The 19,022-nt window shown below is 38.0% G+C and overlaps 1 protein-coding gene across 2 annotated transcripts in view; it reads left to right on the top strand.

The window, feature by feature from the left end:
* LOC117227943 (uncharacterized) overlaps positions 1-19,022 on the top strand; it is a 64,245-nt gene that overhangs the window by 23,563 nt on the left and 21,660 nt on the right. For both annotated transcript variants that reach the window (XM_076520994.1, XM_033483498.2), the window contains exon 2: positions 13,821-14,086. In XM_076520994.1, the coding sequence (XP_076377109.1) occupies positions 13,924-14,086 (163 nt within the window). In that variant the 5' untranslated portion in view covers positions 13,821-13,923. The remainder of the gene's footprint in view (positions 1-13,820; positions 14,087-19,022) is intronic.

Raw genomic sequence — 19,022 nt, 5'->3', positions numbered from 1 at the left:
TAAACGCACGGAGCATTTTCATTTTTTTATAGTCGTTGACAATTCGTAACTATAAAAACGATCCGCGAGGCTCGAATAATCGTATCTCCTCTTCCCATATTGTTCATTTTTGTGCACAATCTGAGCGTCAATTAGAGAGATATTACTATCGAAAACATATATAAATTAGAACGTGTTTTAGCTTCCATGACATAAATCTAGTCTAGTCACCGATACTAGAGAGTAGAATGGAAAGTTCTCTGCGAGTTTGTGCGAGCAGGTTTCTTTTTTTTACTTTAAGTGAATTAAATTAATGGTTGCCTGTTTAGTGCTGTAATAGTTCATGCGAAGATATTAATGAACGATGTTGTGAAGAGAATTAAGACGCGCTTCACACGATTCTCTCGGAACAAATTGTGAAATCGCATGATGCACCGTTATTACTTGCGAAAATAATTTTATTCTAATCAGGTTGTCCTCTTTGTAACGTCCAATGTTTTCCCTTCAATATCATTTTTTAATTGCAAAGCTTCTATTCTTTGCTAGCATCTAATTCATTAATTTTAAAGCGAGAGTTTCGTTGTTATTAGACTACGGAATTATTAGACTATGTATTTCTTTTTTGAACAATTTTATTACAACAATGTTATATTTTTACAGTATTTTTATAGTATTTTACAGTATTTTTATAGTATTTTATATAAAATTTTATTTAGTATTTTATATGTACCACATTTAGTCATTTTTGTCATAAATATATAAAATCAGTTTTCTAATTATTATCGTTCTTCAATCGTTACATATTCATGCGATTACAATAGAAGCTCGGCGTGAGATTTTTTGTAATCTAAACACGTTCCGCGTGTAAATAGGACGCGAGGCACATGGAGTACCATTTATTATATAAATCAATAAAGATTTCATCGAGCGCTCTAATTAAATAATCGTTTTATTATGCGAACGCTCATGGTTTTTCGATCGAAGTGACCAAAACCTCGTTAAAGCACAAAATTCTGTGAAAGTTGTTTTGGAACTGTCGCAGCTTTCGGTGCACCGTTTTACGTAATTCCAGGCCCCCCCTTTCGTCCATAAAAATTGTAAATTTGCACAAGCATCAGCCGTCTATTTGCGACACGGCCGTTTGTGTGCTGTTCTGTGAATTCCTCGTCCCTTTTCAAAATCACTGTGCACGGTAACCTATTTACGTTCATCTCGAAATCAAAGTTCGAGGGAACGCCCGGCGTGTATTCATTTCGAATTCATTTGGGTCAGTCGAGAATAGTTTTTTCTCTCCGCATCGTTGATGTACCGACGCCAGTCTGGTTAATGGCATAAATGAGACCCTATCCTGCTCTTTGTTAGAACAGACACGTACGCGTAAACACGTATAACAGTTACCGAATGGTTCCGGATAGTTAACTTTTTAAGTATGAAACGTGGTGATACACCGGGGGATATCCTTTTTCATTCCCTGAGAGATGCAAATCTTTCGCGCGCGTTTCAATCGACTAGACTAACTTTACTTAATCCTCGTTCTGTTTATTAACATTCTCATGCGCTGTTATGCCCAGTCATTTCTTCAATTTCCGGCTGTACAACTCCGAAAAGTGTTGGATTTATTCAACGATTTCATAATATTGTGAGCGAGAGTACAGTAATGTCTCTCTAATTGACGCTCGGATTGTCCACAAAAATGGACAATTTGGGAAGACGAGACACGATTATTCGAGCCTTGCGGTTCATTTTCATAGTTACGAATTGTCAAGATTATGTCAGGGTTATGCAAGGCTCGAATAATCGTGTCTCCTCTTCCCAAATTGTCCATTTTTGTGCATAATCTGAGCGTCAGTTAGGGAGACATTATTGTATTTTGATCCTGGAGGTTATATCTATCATAAGTCGTAATTCCTGATAAACGCAGCAAGTATTTTTCTTTCCTGAAATAAGTGATTCGATCTAGGCATTTGGGTTGGCAACTAAGTAATTGCTGATTTGTTCAATGAAATAAAAAATTTTTTTTACTTGGAATGAAGTTTAATCTGTAATGTATTTTCCATTTTGTTCGATGACCTTTTGCCATCTCTCTGACAACTTGAAAATTCCACGCTCGTAGAAAGTCTGATCCTTTTCGGCCAAAAACTGAGTTAAGTGAGATTTTACAGCGTTATCATCATTAAAAGTTTTACCACGAAGGGAGTTGTCCAGGGATCGAAATAAGTGGTAATCCGATGGCGCGAGATCAGGCCTATATGGTGGGTGTAACATCAATTCCTAGCCAATATCCATCAATTTTTGCCGAGTGAACAAAGACGTGTGCGGCCTAGCATTGTCCTGGTGGAAAACCTTTACGATTGACCAATTCTGGTCGCTTTTCCTTGACCGCTGCATTCAATTTGTCCAGTTGCTAACATTCACGGATAATAAAAAATAACATAATAATAATAATAATAATAATAATAATAATAATAATAATAATAATTTTATAATATAACATTTACGGATATCATAAAAATGGGAGTGAGAGACATCTATAACTGAAATCGGCAATTACTTAGTTGCCAACCCAATATGTTACTTTCCCCAAAATGTAGCAATCGAGCGAGCACAATGGATAGTTTAAAATTAGGAAATAGCCATTCATTCTTTCTAGACCTCTAATTAACGGTTCTGACAGAAACAAATCTTTTCCTGTCGGCCACACGAAGGGTTAACACGAAGGACCCAAGCTACACGAAATATTTGAGAATATAATGGGCCCCGTGTCATCGAAGGAACTAAACTTGTCGATGGGCCGTTGATACGATATCGACGGTCATTAAGTGCATTCCTGTAGCCGCAATCTCCCGCTTCGAATCGGGCTGTCCTGGTAACGATGAGATGCGCGCTGGCGTTTGTCCGCAAAACAGACCGCATCGGCAACTATTCTACCAATAATGGTCCTTTCTCACCGGGAGATAACGAGCAAACGCGGGGTCCAGTCATTGTCCCGTTTAAATGGAACTACTGTATCCGATTTCTGGAAACGCGAGCCCATTTTGAATCACTCTCGGACCATTCTTATCCCTCCGGTGTTCCGGGCGTCTGCTGAAAATTGCTGTAAATCTAACGCACGGTGGTCGAAATGGACCTCCAGTGCTCTGAGTTCATACAAATCCCTTAGTATGAAAATGATCCGTCAAATAGATAACACTGTTCGTAGATTGAATACGATCCTGAATTTTTTTTATGACCGAACCAAGCGATCTAATTTTTGTTTGTGATGTTAGAGGGATTAGTTTACTAGACATTGGTTAAAATATTGTTTTTAAAAGTTGCAATTAATTCGTGATGATAAAAAGATTAAAAAATTACGAATTTATGACAAAAATGTTGAAAATACGTTTTGGAGATTTCGGTAACTTGTGTGAAACAAAACAATACTTTATTATAATTGATATTACCCCCATTTCAAATTAATTCAATTATGTTTCTATTAAAAATTAGTTGTAATATAAATTTATGTTAAAATTTCACTGTAAACAAATTCTACGATAAAATCTATTGCAAATAAATTTTTATAAGAATATATAATAAGTTTTAGTCCTATTTAAAATTGATTTAAATCTATGAAGAATAACAAATTTGAAATTTTTATTTAACATCTAATTGAAAACTCGTTACAATTTAAATTTATATTAAAAATCAATTCTAACTTATAATTTATGGTATTAAAGACTGGAACCTTTTTCACTTTATTTTTAAAACTTCGAAGTACTGTACACACAAAAAATTCGCTTTTTTTTTTAATTTCAAAGTGTCGTCTAATCCAAAGTGGAGAATATATAAAAAATATCTCAAAAAAAAAGGAAACTGTTAACCCTCACAGCTATTATTCTACTGTACATTTTATCGTACACGCAAGGGTTAAAATCTAACAGAAAATAACGGCTGTGTTATTTCACGGAATGGGCAAACGAACGTTAGAACATCGAAGGGTTATTACCACGGCTCATGGCGGGGAATAATAAAGCCGCAAGAGATTTTTCCAGGACTTCCTAGATCGGGCACTGTGAAATTCCTTAGGATCCGATAGCTCTTTCGAGTTTCCGTGGCTGGTTGGTTCGAAGCGTGGCCGTGAAGCCGTAGCGCCGGAGCAAACAACTCGACTATGTATGCGTGCCGGCGAGACGTTATCGAAGTTCCATGTACCCGCATGCTCGCGAGGATTTGGTGCATGGAAAGTAAGCTTCTCGAAATAATTAGAGGATCTCGTGTCTCGAGCACGTATCAAGTGCAGTCGGCATTGTACGAGCCTCCTTAATCCGAACGCTTCGCCGGTCGAACGCTCCGTCGTCCGAGCGCGGGATTACCTTTTCGGTCCCGTAACAGTCGAGTCATTTTACCATTCTATTGAATAATCGACGCGACGATATCCTCGATATCCTCGACGATTAACTCGCCGGCTGCGTACAGCTACCCGGCCGAACGAAGGTACAACGAAGGCACAAGCTGGCCCTACAACGAAGGTAGGACGATACCTGTCTCCCCCGCCAAACTGGACGGGGGTAAAAGAAAGACAGCAAGTCTCCCAAAAAGGCGTGGCCTTTTTGGAGGAAAGAATATGAATAACGGAGGCAAGAATCTGCACAAGCTTCTTCTTGTTTAACTATTCTGCCGAACATCCGCACCACGCGTCATCCGTGTACCATGCAAAATAAAGTCCGGTTGAGTTTTACCAACACGTGTCACGAGAATCAAGCAAAGACGAGTATATTCGTCGAACACAGAGTAAGTGTCGCTGTTAAAATATTGGATCAAAAAGACGGTTTTATTTTATGAAATTAACAATTTTATTACTAACATTTACTTATTCACTTAACATTAACATATACCATATACATAACAAACGAAAAGCGCAGGGGAAAAATCAAATATTTATAAAAGTTAAAAATTCAAATTGCTGCTATAGATTGGTATTCAGCAAAGCAAGGAACGATACGTAATGGCACTTTGCAAGTCGAACACCAATATCACGATTCTTTTCTAATCTTATTTTTATAACAATGTAAACACCTTCGTGTAGAATTGGCTTCGAAATATTCGAAACATCTTGAAATTTGAGAACATGTTTTTTGTTTTTATTAACATTACAATTTAAATAGCCAATGATCACGACTTTTTACGCACGACGAGTATACTCGTCAAACACAGCTAACAGGTTAAGGACATTTTGCTGTGTATCGAATTTGTATGTCAATACCTAAAATTCAACATATTACAATAATTGTAAGAACGGAGCAGGAACAATATGAGCCGTTTATTTTGAAAGTGGCATAAGTCACTTTACCGTAATGAAAAGTGGTAATTTTTTAATGTTTATACGAAATTATTTATACTGAGAAAAATATCTCAGTATCCTGAGATAACAAATACAAGTAAATCTTCACGAAAGTTAGCATCCATATTTTTAAACGTGTTAAAACGCAAACCCTTAAATATATCGACTTAAAAACAAAGTGACTTATGCCACTTTCAAAATAAACGACTCATATCTAAATTCATTAACAGTTACGTTACCGTACACATATCTTTAGATTCTATTTTTCTCGTTACGTAAGATATAAGAAATGGCACAGAGTCGATAGACGTTAAGAGGAGAACAACGACAGTTGTTTGTGATGATTCGACAGTGTTTTTGCAAAGGATCGAGAAAGTTCACGTTCGAAACCCGACGATTTCTGGCCTCGCCTGGCCTGATAAGGGCGATTCGGTTACAAGATTAAATGAAGTTACATGATCTGATAGGTCGAGGTCCCACACAGCGACTGATAATGATGACCACCAGGATTATTTGATCCGATAGGGGCAACACACGAGCTTCCACTACGCGATACCGATAACCTTGGGCATATGTTTAGGATCTGATAACCGTGAGCCGAAATCGTTGGAGGTAGACAAGGACGGCGATCCGACTCGCGCTCAAGTCGGTAGCTAAAGCTTCTAAGACTGGGGGTACCCGATAATTGTCGTGGACGCTGACGTTTCGCGGGAACGGCCGCATCGAAAGGTATAAGAGCAATTAAGGTAATGGGTTCATGGCACACTGTTGTCAGCACGCTCTTCTCTTCTGTCTACCTTGCTCTCGTGTAGCTTAACTGATAAGGATATGTACAATGGAGGAAAGAAGTGTCCAAGTGATTGAATCTTTTTCTGATATCTTCGGGCACTCAATCTCGATTTTTTTGAGATTCTGGTATTACAACGTGGATCGTCACACTTCCATTTTAATTCGAGCTTTGTTAAATATGTATAAGAAACCGTTCAGGATTAGCAAATCTTTCACTTTATTTTTATATTAAATTCTTGTCTATAAATCGTTATTTATATAAAATTTATGTCAAATTGATTACGAAATACAATAGAAGTTTTTGTTAATCTTGATACTATTTACTTAAAAAGCCTATGGCTTTTTTTTAATTCAAGGCTTCGTTTTAGAGAAAATGGACTTTTGTTCACAGTTTGTTCATCTTTGCAATGGATTTAGTTGTCAAATGTCTCTTCTACACCGCGGTTGTCTCTCTCCGAGATAATGTTTACAATCATTGATCGTTGCGAACCATGTAGTGGACGGAATGTTTCCATCATTCTCAATGTTTGTAAGCACTATCCCGGACGTAGATTGGACGTAAACACTATCGCTGTTACGTAGATTGCGGGATTTTATGTATTTATAGAAAAAAATGTATAAACAATAGAGCAGTGAAGACAAGAAAAATTAAGAAAATGCTGTTGCACTACTTTCACCGCGTCAACATCATTGAAAGAAGAAATACATTTTTATTTAACTTCCGGTTTGTATAATCGATCAGAAAAATTTGTATTCTGCACAAAGATCTGCAATCTATTTATGACAATAACCATGGAGACTCATAATATGTACATATACGTATGTATGAACATTTCGTAATCTTAAAAGAAATTGCACACTCAGCGTATTCATGGTAAAATCGAAAAAAAAAATTAGCATCTCGCATTGCAGCAGACTATACAGTAATGTCTCCCCAATTGACGCTGAGATTGTGCAGAAAAATGGACAATTTGGGAAGAGGAGGTACGATTCTTCGAGCCTTGTAGCTCGTTTTTATAGTCGTTAACAATCGATAACCATAAAAAACGAGTCACAAGGCTCGAAGAATCGTATCTCCTCTTCCAAAATTGTCCATTTTTTGTGAACAATCTGAGCGTCAATTAGAGAGACATTACTATGTAGCAATAATATGAAATAATAATAGCAATAATATCAATAATTCATTATTCGTACATAGTAAAAAATTTGAACTTTGCGTTTCCACCATAAATGCATAAAAGTCACAGTCGAGTAAATGAATCGAGCGAAAAATAGTATTGTAATAAAACAAGAAACGGCACAAGTGCTGAAGCGATAAATAACATTTCAAAAACGAAAACGAAAATATCACACGTACAATTCTTACCGTCACGTTCGACTCATTAAAATGATCGAAAGCTGAGATACAGTTCTATCTATCGATTTCAAATTGACCATCGTCGCTATAGGGAAGGCGGCAGGAAATTTGTCTGCAGAAGAATGGAAACGCGGCCACATGTTCCAACAATCACGCGCGAGAACAGATGTAGTTCACGCGCCGCATCGGCCGAAGGCAATCCCATTTATATTCTCCGCGGCATTTCTCAACAGACGATAATATTTGCCGGTTAACAGCGTATCCCCTTCTTCTTCTTCGGTCGTCGATACGCAATATTGCGGAGCGGCGCGGTCGAAAGTGATTCATCGACCTCTCTGTTTATCTTGCAGCCTTTACCCTAGACTGCATGTCTCTTTCATCGTGCCTGTCATCGTGGAAACTCGTCAAGGAGAAGATCCACGAGGGTTTGATCCACCCGCTACCGCGATTCCCGTTCGAGCCTAACGTCGAAATAACGTGTGCTCGAACGCCGATGATAATGTTTATCATCGTGTGTACACATTCGGATGATCCAGTGAGCTGTCCATTGTCCGTTTGGCCATGAAACTCCATAGAGGATATAATATTCCTTACTGTGTACATTTTTCGTTGTACGTTCTATTACTCCGAATTCGATTAATTCATAATACAGTAATGTCTCCCATACTGACGCTCAGATTGACTAATCCACTAAAATGGATAATTTGGGAAGAGAAGATACGATTATTCGAGCCTTGCGGCTCGTTTTTATAATTGTGAACAATTTATAACTATAACAATAAACCGCAAGACTCGAATAATCGTATCTCCTCTTCCCAAATTGTCCATTTTTGTGCGCAATCTGGGCGTCAATTAGAGAGACATTACTGTAGACACTGCAAGTGCATTAGGGGAGGTTTCGGAATATTGTTATATTTTCTTGGTTTCGTTAAAATGTTTAAGAAAATAATACATTGTAAAAGTATCAGAAGAGCTTAGAGTTATTGCTGTATTAGACAGAGTTTAGGATATTATTATGTTTCCTTGGAGCAATTAAAATGTTTAAAAGAATAAATGGTAGACTATAAATGCATTAGAAGAGTTTGGTTGTAGCCTGATATTCTCTTGGATTGGTTAAACTTATTAACAGAATAATAAACTACAAATGTGTTGAGAGAGAGTTTTGGAATATTATTATATTCTCTAGGATTTTTGTTAACCTGTTTAACAGAATAATAAACTGCAAATATATTCGATGAGTTTAGGATTATTGGTATATTATTTTTTTTTGGAATTTGTTAAAATGTTTAACAAAAATCTAATAACAATTCATTCCAATTAACCCTTTGCACTCAAGTGGTGACTCAGAGGCGCCACTAAAATTTGTTACATCACGTTTTAAGATAATTTTTATATTAACAAGGATTGAATTTTAAAAAGTTGTTAAGAGTGTAATTGTTGTGCGAGTCCCGAATCAATTTCATATGCATAAAATGCATTTTGTCATATAAAATAAAGATACTGTAAGTTAAAAAAAATGATTTTATATTTACAGTTAAAGATAGCTTCGAGTGCAAAGGATTAAATAAAGCAATGCGAATTTTTGGGTTATAGTTCACATTGTATACTAGAACCACGACATTAGATTTCTTCCTTAACGTGAACACGTAAACGTGTCGCAGGTAAACAATTCCATTCGAATCGTTTAGATTCTTCTTTCCAGATGCAAAACACGATTCCCGGTTTTCCCATGTTTTCCAATCGATTTGGATAATCGAGCACTCCGCTCCGTATTGGATGTCTGACCGCGGTTTTAGTTCACTTTTGAGATCGGCCGATTGCTTTCACCGCGGCGCGGCGGTTTTCTCAGGACGTTGGGCGCGCGGGCGATCACTTAGGAGGACGCTTCGCGGTGCTTTCACTATTCCCGGTGTGTGTATCGGCAACTTGATTTATGGTGGTTGTTTAATTGCGGCATAATCGCGGTTCGTTCGTGGCTCGGTAGCGCAGACTCTTCGGGGCGTTATCCGGCCCTCGCGCCGCCGCACGATCGCATTCCATCCTGTCAACATGTAGTATCGTTTGCTCCGGTGATCGAATCGCGGTTCCCTGTCATCGTAAGTTCAAGCACCCGTGTGTCGGCTGCGATAACATTTAATCTGATTGTAACGCGATCGTGATCGCCCAGTCAACCAGTGCCTTCTAGATGCCACAAAAATGAAGAAACTCTCTCCAGTCCCGGTACTCTACCTTTGGCGATGCTTCGTGTAATTGAAACAAATATTAATGAGCCTGCCACGCGTCGAGATCCTGGCGCTTGCAACATAATATTAAGTAATCGAGAAAGTCCGCGCGGGTTCTAGGATTTTTTTGCATACACCGTATCAATCAAAAGAGATGTTCCTTACACAGCGAGGAACAAAATTGAATCGATAAAATCGTTGTAACAGAAGCAGTCAATTATTCGGAGGCTCAAATAAAGGTAAAATCCTGTGCTTACTTAGTTTCTTGGTTGCCGAAGTGAACGAGTAAATAATAATCATCGATTAACTCATTATTAACTTAATTAGACAATCGTTTACTAAATGGGTAATACCAAGATTGATAAGACATCGAAACGAGATCGTGATTTTCCTCCCTGAATCTCCATCATTCGATGCACTTGGCGTCGAATAGTCATTGATTAACTCACTATTAACTTAATTAGACAATCGTTTACGAAATCGGTAATACCAAAATTGATAAGACATCGAAATGAAGTCGAGGTCGTAATTTTCCTCCCTGAATCTCCATCATTCGATGCACTTTGCGTCACATTGGCGAGCATGAGAATTATCGTTGATATTATGATCAAATATACATCGGTGATCAGAGTGCGGGGCACTTTATGGCCGGTGTGGTATCGTTCCGATTAAGAAACGCATATGACAGTCTAATGGATGGTAATCGCAATGTAACTGGGCTGTGATTGAACGCTGCCTTTCGCGGTCCGATGACTGACATACAAGCGCTGATAAATTTTTGATACGTTTGATGAATCGTTCCGGCTGTCTGATCGCGAGAAAATATGAACGGAACAAATTATTTATATACAATCACCGTTACGAAAATAATTGCCATCCCGCGCATAATGCGATTTCGAGATAACGAATCTCCAATTTTTCATCTCGTATTAATTGCTTCGTTGGAACGACCGTTTTCCAGAACTGTATTCGACGCTCGAGCATTTTCCCCCGATGAAATTACACTCTCGATTTCCTTTGAATATCGTTTAATCGAACGATATTTAATTGTTGCGACGTTTCTTCGTTTTATCGGCAGTGATAGTGCCCGCGATGAATACGCAACGGCACCGCTCGCGTACTTTCTCGTAAACGTAACAAAGGAAATTAGTTTAGGGCGATATTTCGCGATAGGTTCTCTCACGGTTCGCATTGTGCTGTTCTTTTTCCAGCTTTTACGAGCTATAAACGCACAAAGATCCACTGTCTAATGATTACCATTGATTCGTATGTATACACGTTCCTCGCCTACTAATTAAATCATTTATGTGTTCGCGATGAACGCTGGTGTTCGCCGATGGAATAAGACAGCTGACGGCCGTACGCATGTTCTCGGAAGCGAGGCTTTGCGAAAACAGTTGGCACTGTTTATTATCAACCAATCATCGTAAACACAATAAAACTCTCTACGGGAAAACGAAATTATCTCTAACCCCCAGGCTACTGTGAACGCTCATAGGCGCTTAGGAATTTTGCGTTTGTGACACTCGGAGCGCCTGTAGGCGCTCGACGCTGTTTTGTTTTCTGACACGGAGGGCGCCTATAGACGCCCAGAAAATTTTATCGATATTTATTCCGATAGATCTTATCTCAGTTAGACGAGAAAAAAGTTTTACATTGATTGTCAAGGGGTTAATTTTGTTTTCAACGTGTGGCAGCGAAAACGACAAGCTTTTTTTGATCGCCGAACAGTTAGATCGCGCGAATCTCTATCGAAAGTTAAAAATATTTTGCTTCTATTGAAAAGCACTGGAGCCAAATGAAAGTTCGTTCTCTGCCTTGACATAATCTTTCTGCTGTTTTTACTAATATGTATTGCTAAACAATCATTTTCGCGGTCTGCGTGCTGTTGATAGATGCAGCGATTGCACGATTAGCAAAGTCATGCTACAAGAAATGCAACAAGAAGTTCATTTGTAGGTGTTAGAAGTTTATCCGCCGATATTGCGTCAGTATCTAGAGAGAATGTCTGCGCGCCGATCATATAAGAATAATTGTATCACTCTCTCCCGATACATTTTCCCATAGGTCGACCGATTTACGTAGATCCAGTTTCGTAAATATCACTTATTTCTCTCTGTTCTTATTATTCGCGAATGATAGCAGCGAGCAATATATTTCTCGCGAATCGAGCACCAACATTGTTCCTAGGTAATGACGCAACATGCACGGATAAGCTTTTATCTTTCGTAGCTGTCCTCTTAAATCTTCAGCGAATAGGGTATTAGCATTGTGCCAATTATTGGAAATAGTTTTCGTTTTCTGCACGTTAATTTAGCACACCTAATCAGAGTTCGACTAAATTTTATTCGGACGACGGATAATAGATAAGAATAGAAAATAAGGATAGAAATAATAATAATAAAGATAGAAATAAGGAAATAGGATATAAATAAGGATAGAAATAAGAAAATAATAATAAGGATAGAAAATAAATAAATATAGATTATCGAATAAATATCCAAGCGAAAACAAATTTATTAGATAACAATTCATCCGAATAAGATTTTTATTCTGACCAAGCCAGAAAATATAGAATTTCGCTCGATAATTTCCATACATGAATTGTTCAAAAATTCTTCGAGTTTTGGTATCTATAGGTGCAATTTTCCCTATGGACTGTGCACAGTTGCACTCCATGCTTTTCACATGGTTTTCATTTGCACGGATTTGTCTGAAACGTGTACGCACCGCGCGAGTGGACAATTCGGTGTAAGCTACCAGCGTTTCTAATCCGTTAGAAAATTATTTCCACGCGCGGAGCTACAAAGCACCGAAAATTCCATGTGGCCCGCTGAACACTTTTTTCGCTGCGCCTTAATCCATGGTTTGATAACAAGCTTCGCTTACCATCTGAAAGGGAGTCGTTAGCGGAATTGCAACAAGAAATAAAAGAAAAAATAACAGGTATAGCGCGGTGGTTATATTCGCGTCTCGGAAATGTCTGTGTGTGTGTGTGTGCGTGTATGTGCGTGTGTGTGTCGCGTCGCGACATTTGTACATGCTTGTTTAAAACGGTGTCGACAATAGGCAGGCAAAGCCTGGGAAATGCTGGGTGTCCCTGCTGAATACAGGTAGCCCAATACAGATGTCATTGTGCTCGAAGAATAGGGCAGCGCGAAGAATCGGGAGGCGTGTGGCTGATTAAATATTTAACAAGGTGCAGCAGATCCTTTGTGCCACGGCTGCCTATCCCCGGCGACAGTGTAAATGACATTTTTCTATTGTTGCGCAACGATCGTACCGAGCCTCGTAAACCGTATCAGTCAATTAAGAAACAATTTTGTGTACGGTACAGGCGTTCGCGCGTTCATTCACACGGAATTTTCCTGTTCCGTGGCGGCCATAACGTCACTGACAGCGATTATTAACTCTAGAACGACCCCAAAACTAAAACATACTAAAACATTGAGATTATATATTATATATATAACCTATAGTATATAATATATGTATAATATACAAGATTATTTGATGTTTTATAATTAGGTTTATACCTGCGAAGGGGTGATTCCTGAGATCATTTGAAGTAACTTTTTCCTTAGCGAAAATATAATCCGCGGCTTTGTTTACGAGTTATTCACGAAAAACGCTGACCAATGAGAGGCGAGCTCGCCTAGCGCCAGGCGGCCGAGCCAATCAGCGGAACTGGGATTCGACCGCTCGACCGCTGGCGCTGTTGACTCGGCCGCCTCGCGCCAGCTGATCTCGCCTCTCATTGGTCACTGTTTTTCGTTAATAACTCGTTAACGGTGCCTCGGGATTGCATTTTCGCTGAGGAAAAAGTTACTTGAAATGACCCCAGGAATCAACCCTTTCCGAGGGTGTTAATATAATTATGGGACACCCTGTATGGGAGAAATACATTTATATTGAACCCCTGTTTCTATTAATTGATGCAAACCATTTTCATTTTCCATAAAAATTCACAGGCTAATAAGTAAACTTTCTGTGTCGATCAAGTACAGTAGACTCTCGTATAACGCGAGTTCCTAAAATGTGAATTTCTATGACGCAACGAAGATACTGCGACTATACTGTTTTCGTATAACGTGATTTTCCGTAGAACGCGTCAAATATTGGTTCCAGTGTTAAATCCTTGTTTTGTCTGTTCCAGAGTGGTGAGGATCGCTCGAAGATGGGGTTGAAACGACGGCGCAACAAACCGGGGCACCGATGAGGTGATTAATTTTTAGGTAGGCGAGGTGGTGCAGAAGAAGATGATGACTGCCATGGCCAGGTTGCCTTGCAAGCAAACTTCGCCTTCGCAGCAGCCACGGGTGAACAATTTTGGGAACAGCCGGAACACGTACTGGGACATGCAGCCCAGGCATCCGGCGCCTCCGTATGTCAGGAATCATCATCGGCACATCGATCATACCGGTAAAGCCGCCCTTTCATTTATTAATAAACACCGCGGACGTTTGCGCTATCCTAGCGCTCGGCAAAGCGAAAACTTCTATGAAGGTTACTCAAGTTTTCATTTTATTTTTACCCGACTAAAATAATTCGATAAAGAGGCTCGAGTTTCCTCCAATTGTCCTTTCCGTGAATTTCTTTAGAAGAACCTGGGTTCGTGTAAAGGTTACTAGATTGTTTCTTGGTATTTTACACCTTCTTTTTTACACCCTAGGAATAGTTAGAGACTCCGGGATAGTATTTTCCTCGTTTTTTTTCCTCGACTAAGGATAACGTAACGGATCGTATAGTCGCTAAAAACCAAACAGTTGAAGAAACTACATAAAATCTGGGAGAAAAGAAATTAATTATGTTTCGTATACAATGTACTGTTACGAGCCGTTGAAATTTAATTTTCTTCATCGATATAATGGTTATCGGTAAGGATAACAATTTTCCATATATTATAATTATTAATTGTAATCGAAACGATAAAACTCGACCTTTTTTTAACTATGTGTTCCCTCCCTTTAATTTTGTTATAGATCACGAGTGTTATACTTAATTTAACAATAAACGAGTTTTCGTGAATAATTTTTACCATCCAAATTTTTCGATCCCTTTTCGAGACGTGAGAAATATTTCAGGTGTTTTTACACACCACGTGATTGTGCCATTGTTTATAGCGTAGTTCAGCAAAATAAGTAATCGTTGATGCAACAATTAATGCCGAGATTGGTCTGACACACGATCGTAAAGCGTTAAAAATAATGGCCCGTTTTTGAGTAAATTTCGCCTAAACAATGAACGAGAACCAAGGAAATGCATTTTTCAATGCAAAAATAAAAGAAGCAAAGTTTCAGGAATGCATAAACGTTTAATCGTATAAGCACGGATGAAACCCGTATTTCTACCCTAGAAAATCGCATTCATTTTATTAGCCTGAGCTACTTTTATACATTCGTAAGACATAAATATCTTGGAAAAGTGGTGAAACCTTGGATTTAATTCTCCGCAGTTTCAGCGTCGTCTGATTTGCCGAAAGAATTTGGCAAGAAAACGAAAACTCGAATTTTTCCAAAGTAAAAGAAGAAACGTTGCAGAAACATGCAACTAAAACTCCGCGTAAAAGTCGCAGTTCGAAGTTTCAGCAGCGATTTTCTGCGAATTCACATAATTCTCGGAGATATTTATGCGATCAGATCATTCGAATATTCCAAGATGCTCAAGTAGGAAGTCACGTGCTGCATTATGGCTGATGAGCTTTGAGTCGAAGGGTAGGAGTGTTACGACGCGATGTGTGATTATTTTCTGCCCGCTCACGTGTTGCCTTTACATTGACATTGAAGTTCAAAGCGTCCGTGTTTCAAGACCAGTGTCTTTTTTTACATTTTACACAACCCCAAGGTACGCAGGATATAAAAAGAAACGCTGACCGTGGAATAAAATATTTCTCCATCGAGAACATCATTTTTCTTTGCTGAATACACTGCCGCGGCAGCTGCGAGTCAGTAAAAACGTTTCTTAAAAGGAGACTTTGCGATGAATCGCACGCATTCTCGAACAAATCCGGATGCTTTGTGCAATTTGAAATCGTAGTTGGGTATTATTCTCAAATTGTTTCGAATAAATATTTATCTAAGATAATTATCCGAATGAATTTTTTTTACTGCCGAATATTTTATTCGAATAACGAGCATTCGTCATAAATTGTTCTGGCTATTTATTTGTATAATTCTTTACTTAAATCGATTATATTCCGTATGAATCACTATAGGAATAAATTTTTATTCAAATAAAATATTATTCGGATTTTTTATCCAGATCAATTGCTTATGATATAGATAAAATATTATATTTAATATTTTAATAAATATAATTATTTAATATTAAAATAAATTATTATATGCAAATATATCACTTCTTACAGTTAAGTTAGACAATTTTCATTTTGCACATAAACCAACAGTCCGGTTTTAAATAGTAAATTTGCACCCGACCGTTAGACCGTTCGAACCAGAAACAATTGAAATTCGCCAGAAACGTAACAAAAAGGAAACGGAAAATTGTTAATTGGAGTTCGCCGGCGAATTGATTCGCGACACGTGTGCCAATTCGCGGTTCATAAAACTGTTAATTATTCACGCCGTGAACTATGCGACCTTCCCCGGGAAAGTTACTATCCTTGAACGAAGTCCCTATCGACCGGACTGTTTTATCTTCACCCTTCACCGTTATCGTCATTAATTATCCCTTTTACAACAAGAGGAAAACTCACTCGAACAGGCTATTAGTTATAATGATCTTCGATCTGTTCGAGTGTGTTTATTCACGCGCAGCCGTATCGATTACATTGCTCATTACAGAATTCTGTAACGGTAACGCGTACCGTTCTACGTCCGATCATTGGAAAATTAACACGTTCGCTGCCGTGCTCGTTGATATTGGAACATTCGTTTTATTTCGATTCTCATCCCCGGTGTAATAGGAATCGTCGCGGCATTGTAAAACGAAACTAAACCGTACGGAATGATTTATCATTTATGATTCTAGTTTATTACAGTTTACATCATACTATTAGATAGCGGTTTTTTATTTCTGAATTCTCGTTCGCTGCGAAACTGCTTTGAAGAAAGTTATTAACATATCAATGTCTTTATTTATAACTCTTCCGAACGTGCAGAGACTAGATCAAAATCCGTTATTACAATTATTTATTATTCTTTCCAATATATTCTCTTTTATATTCAATCTGTCAGTTTTGCAATTTATATAACAACATTAAAAAGACAAGGTCTTTCGATTTAACCAGTTCGTTGTTGCAATCTTTTTATACATAAGTTAACTGTGATTATAATACATGTTTGATTTTACTCGTATTTTGTTTAAATACAACACTTTTATAAAATATATGTTAATAAAGAATAACAAAACATATATTCTTCTCTCATAATCTACTCGTCATGAAGAAATGGCGACATTTTGTATTATGTCAAGTATACTCGTCAATACCGTAGCGATAAATAAAATGTGACAAAATTTAACAGAGAATATCCTACACAAGATTACAAAATTATTTTACAAAATATAATACACAAAGAAAAGAAATACAATACGAAGAATTAATCTCGCAGTTCGAGAAAATGATCACTTCTAAACATTGTCCCCTTATATTACATATTTTATTATTTATTATTAAACAGCTCGTTTGCTGTTAATTTTCTTAATGTACGCATGAAATACGAGAGGCAGAAAATAAGAAATTATTTACAGATGTTTCTGTTTCATTACGCGTCTTTTATTCGTTCGAAGAAACCTGACAGGTATTTTATTAAATGCCGGGCTCGCGATGTTATCATCCGCCAAGGGCTGCAGGGATTCGCTGCAGTTGGAGTGCACTGTGCAACCGTTGCGTTCCACGCGTCTAGACACATTTCTACCGTCACGGAATCCGCAGTTCCTCCAGCTTCTGCTAGCTCATCTTTTTTCTTATCTCCCTTCCGCCGTTATTATCGCAGTCTGCGGTCGTTTCAAAAGAAAGTCTTCCACAGTGTGTCAAACACATGTCATCAGCTACCATGACTGACGCTTATGATTTGCGGTGCGCGTGGTCGCGAACAACCTCGCCAAGAAACTACGTAACAATACTCGTTTCGAAAACAAGGAACAATAATATGCCGAATTTACCTTTGCTAAAATGAAATATCTCTAGCGCTTTGAAGTTCCTTTTTGAAAATATGAAGAATTGCGAGCTTCGTGACAATCCTTGGTGCCGAATCTATTCTCGAAGTTGTTGAAGATCGTTTCTTAAAATGTCTGTATCTGAAGTTTTAATATTGGATAATTACCGAAAGGACCAAAATCATCCATATCTCTTGTTTTACAATTATTGCTTCGCGGTCTTGAAATTAATCATTATTTTTTTAACATAACTGTTTAAACAGGCTAGGCTCCATTATATTTGCAATATATGACAATTAATTGAAAGTTTCACGTGTTTCATTAAGGTCTACAGAAAAAGCGGAGGGAGTACCATAGGAGTACCATAAAAAATATCTTAGGGGAGAAATTAATAAATAAAATTATATATATTTATTTATTAATGCTCTAAACCAGATGGTTTATTTTGCAAATACAGGATTGTGTTGCATGTATGAATGTATTCTATATATTATATTTTATTCGAAAAGGTCTATCGTTCGCGTGTCGAAGATTAATAGCACGCACATCGAGTGCAGAAGAAAAATGTCACCAAATTGAAATTGCTTTCGTTCCCCAACAATTCGGGCACACAAGTGGACAATAAAATATTTTCCGAATCTGTTAATTTGTTCGCCGTTTTAAATTGCGCCCACTCTTTTTTGTCGTGCACGCACAAAATCCGCGGTCTCGACAGAAAAGTGCTTCCGCGGGAATTTATTCAATAGATTGATTCGTTTATAGAGTGTACTACAGCGAAAATCAATTGAATGTTCAATAAACGCACTTTTCGTAATTCATGCGATAAAACGCGCGGCCACGTTTGCCGCGTTCGTTGTCTCTAGAGTCGATGATGCATTTTCATAAAAGGATGCAGATTTAATGAATTATGCACTGTCGCACTCGCGGTTGAAGAGTGATGTATCACAAGCCACAAATGGTTTTCCTGATGTCAAGCTGCTAAGTGTCAAACGAAAACGAAACGAACCCCTGCGCAACGTAACATAGTCTTTTTTTAGAAACATCTTAGTTCAAGATTCCTCCAACCGTGTCAAGGAACCCGTGCTTCTTATAACCCTCGTTTGTTAACGCGTGGTTCAAACGGCCTATGCTATTTGTTCTTCCTAGGGGCGGTCTCATATCGAATTATTTTTAGCGAATTCCTGACCGAAACTAATTCTCTCCGACAGATTTCTCGCCCGTTTTACATTTCGTTTCGTTA

The sequence above is a fragment of the Megalopta genalis genome, chromosome 4 (assembly GCF_051020955.1).
Source record: "Megalopta genalis isolate 19385.01 chromosome 4, iyMegGena1_principal, whole genome shotgun sequence".
Classification (NCBI taxonomy): domain Eukaryota; kingdom Metazoa; phylum Arthropoda; class Insecta; order Hymenoptera; family Halictidae; genus Megalopta; species Megalopta genalis.
Note: the sequence above shows the minus strand (reverse complement) of the source record. Positions and strands in the feature narration are given on the sequence as shown.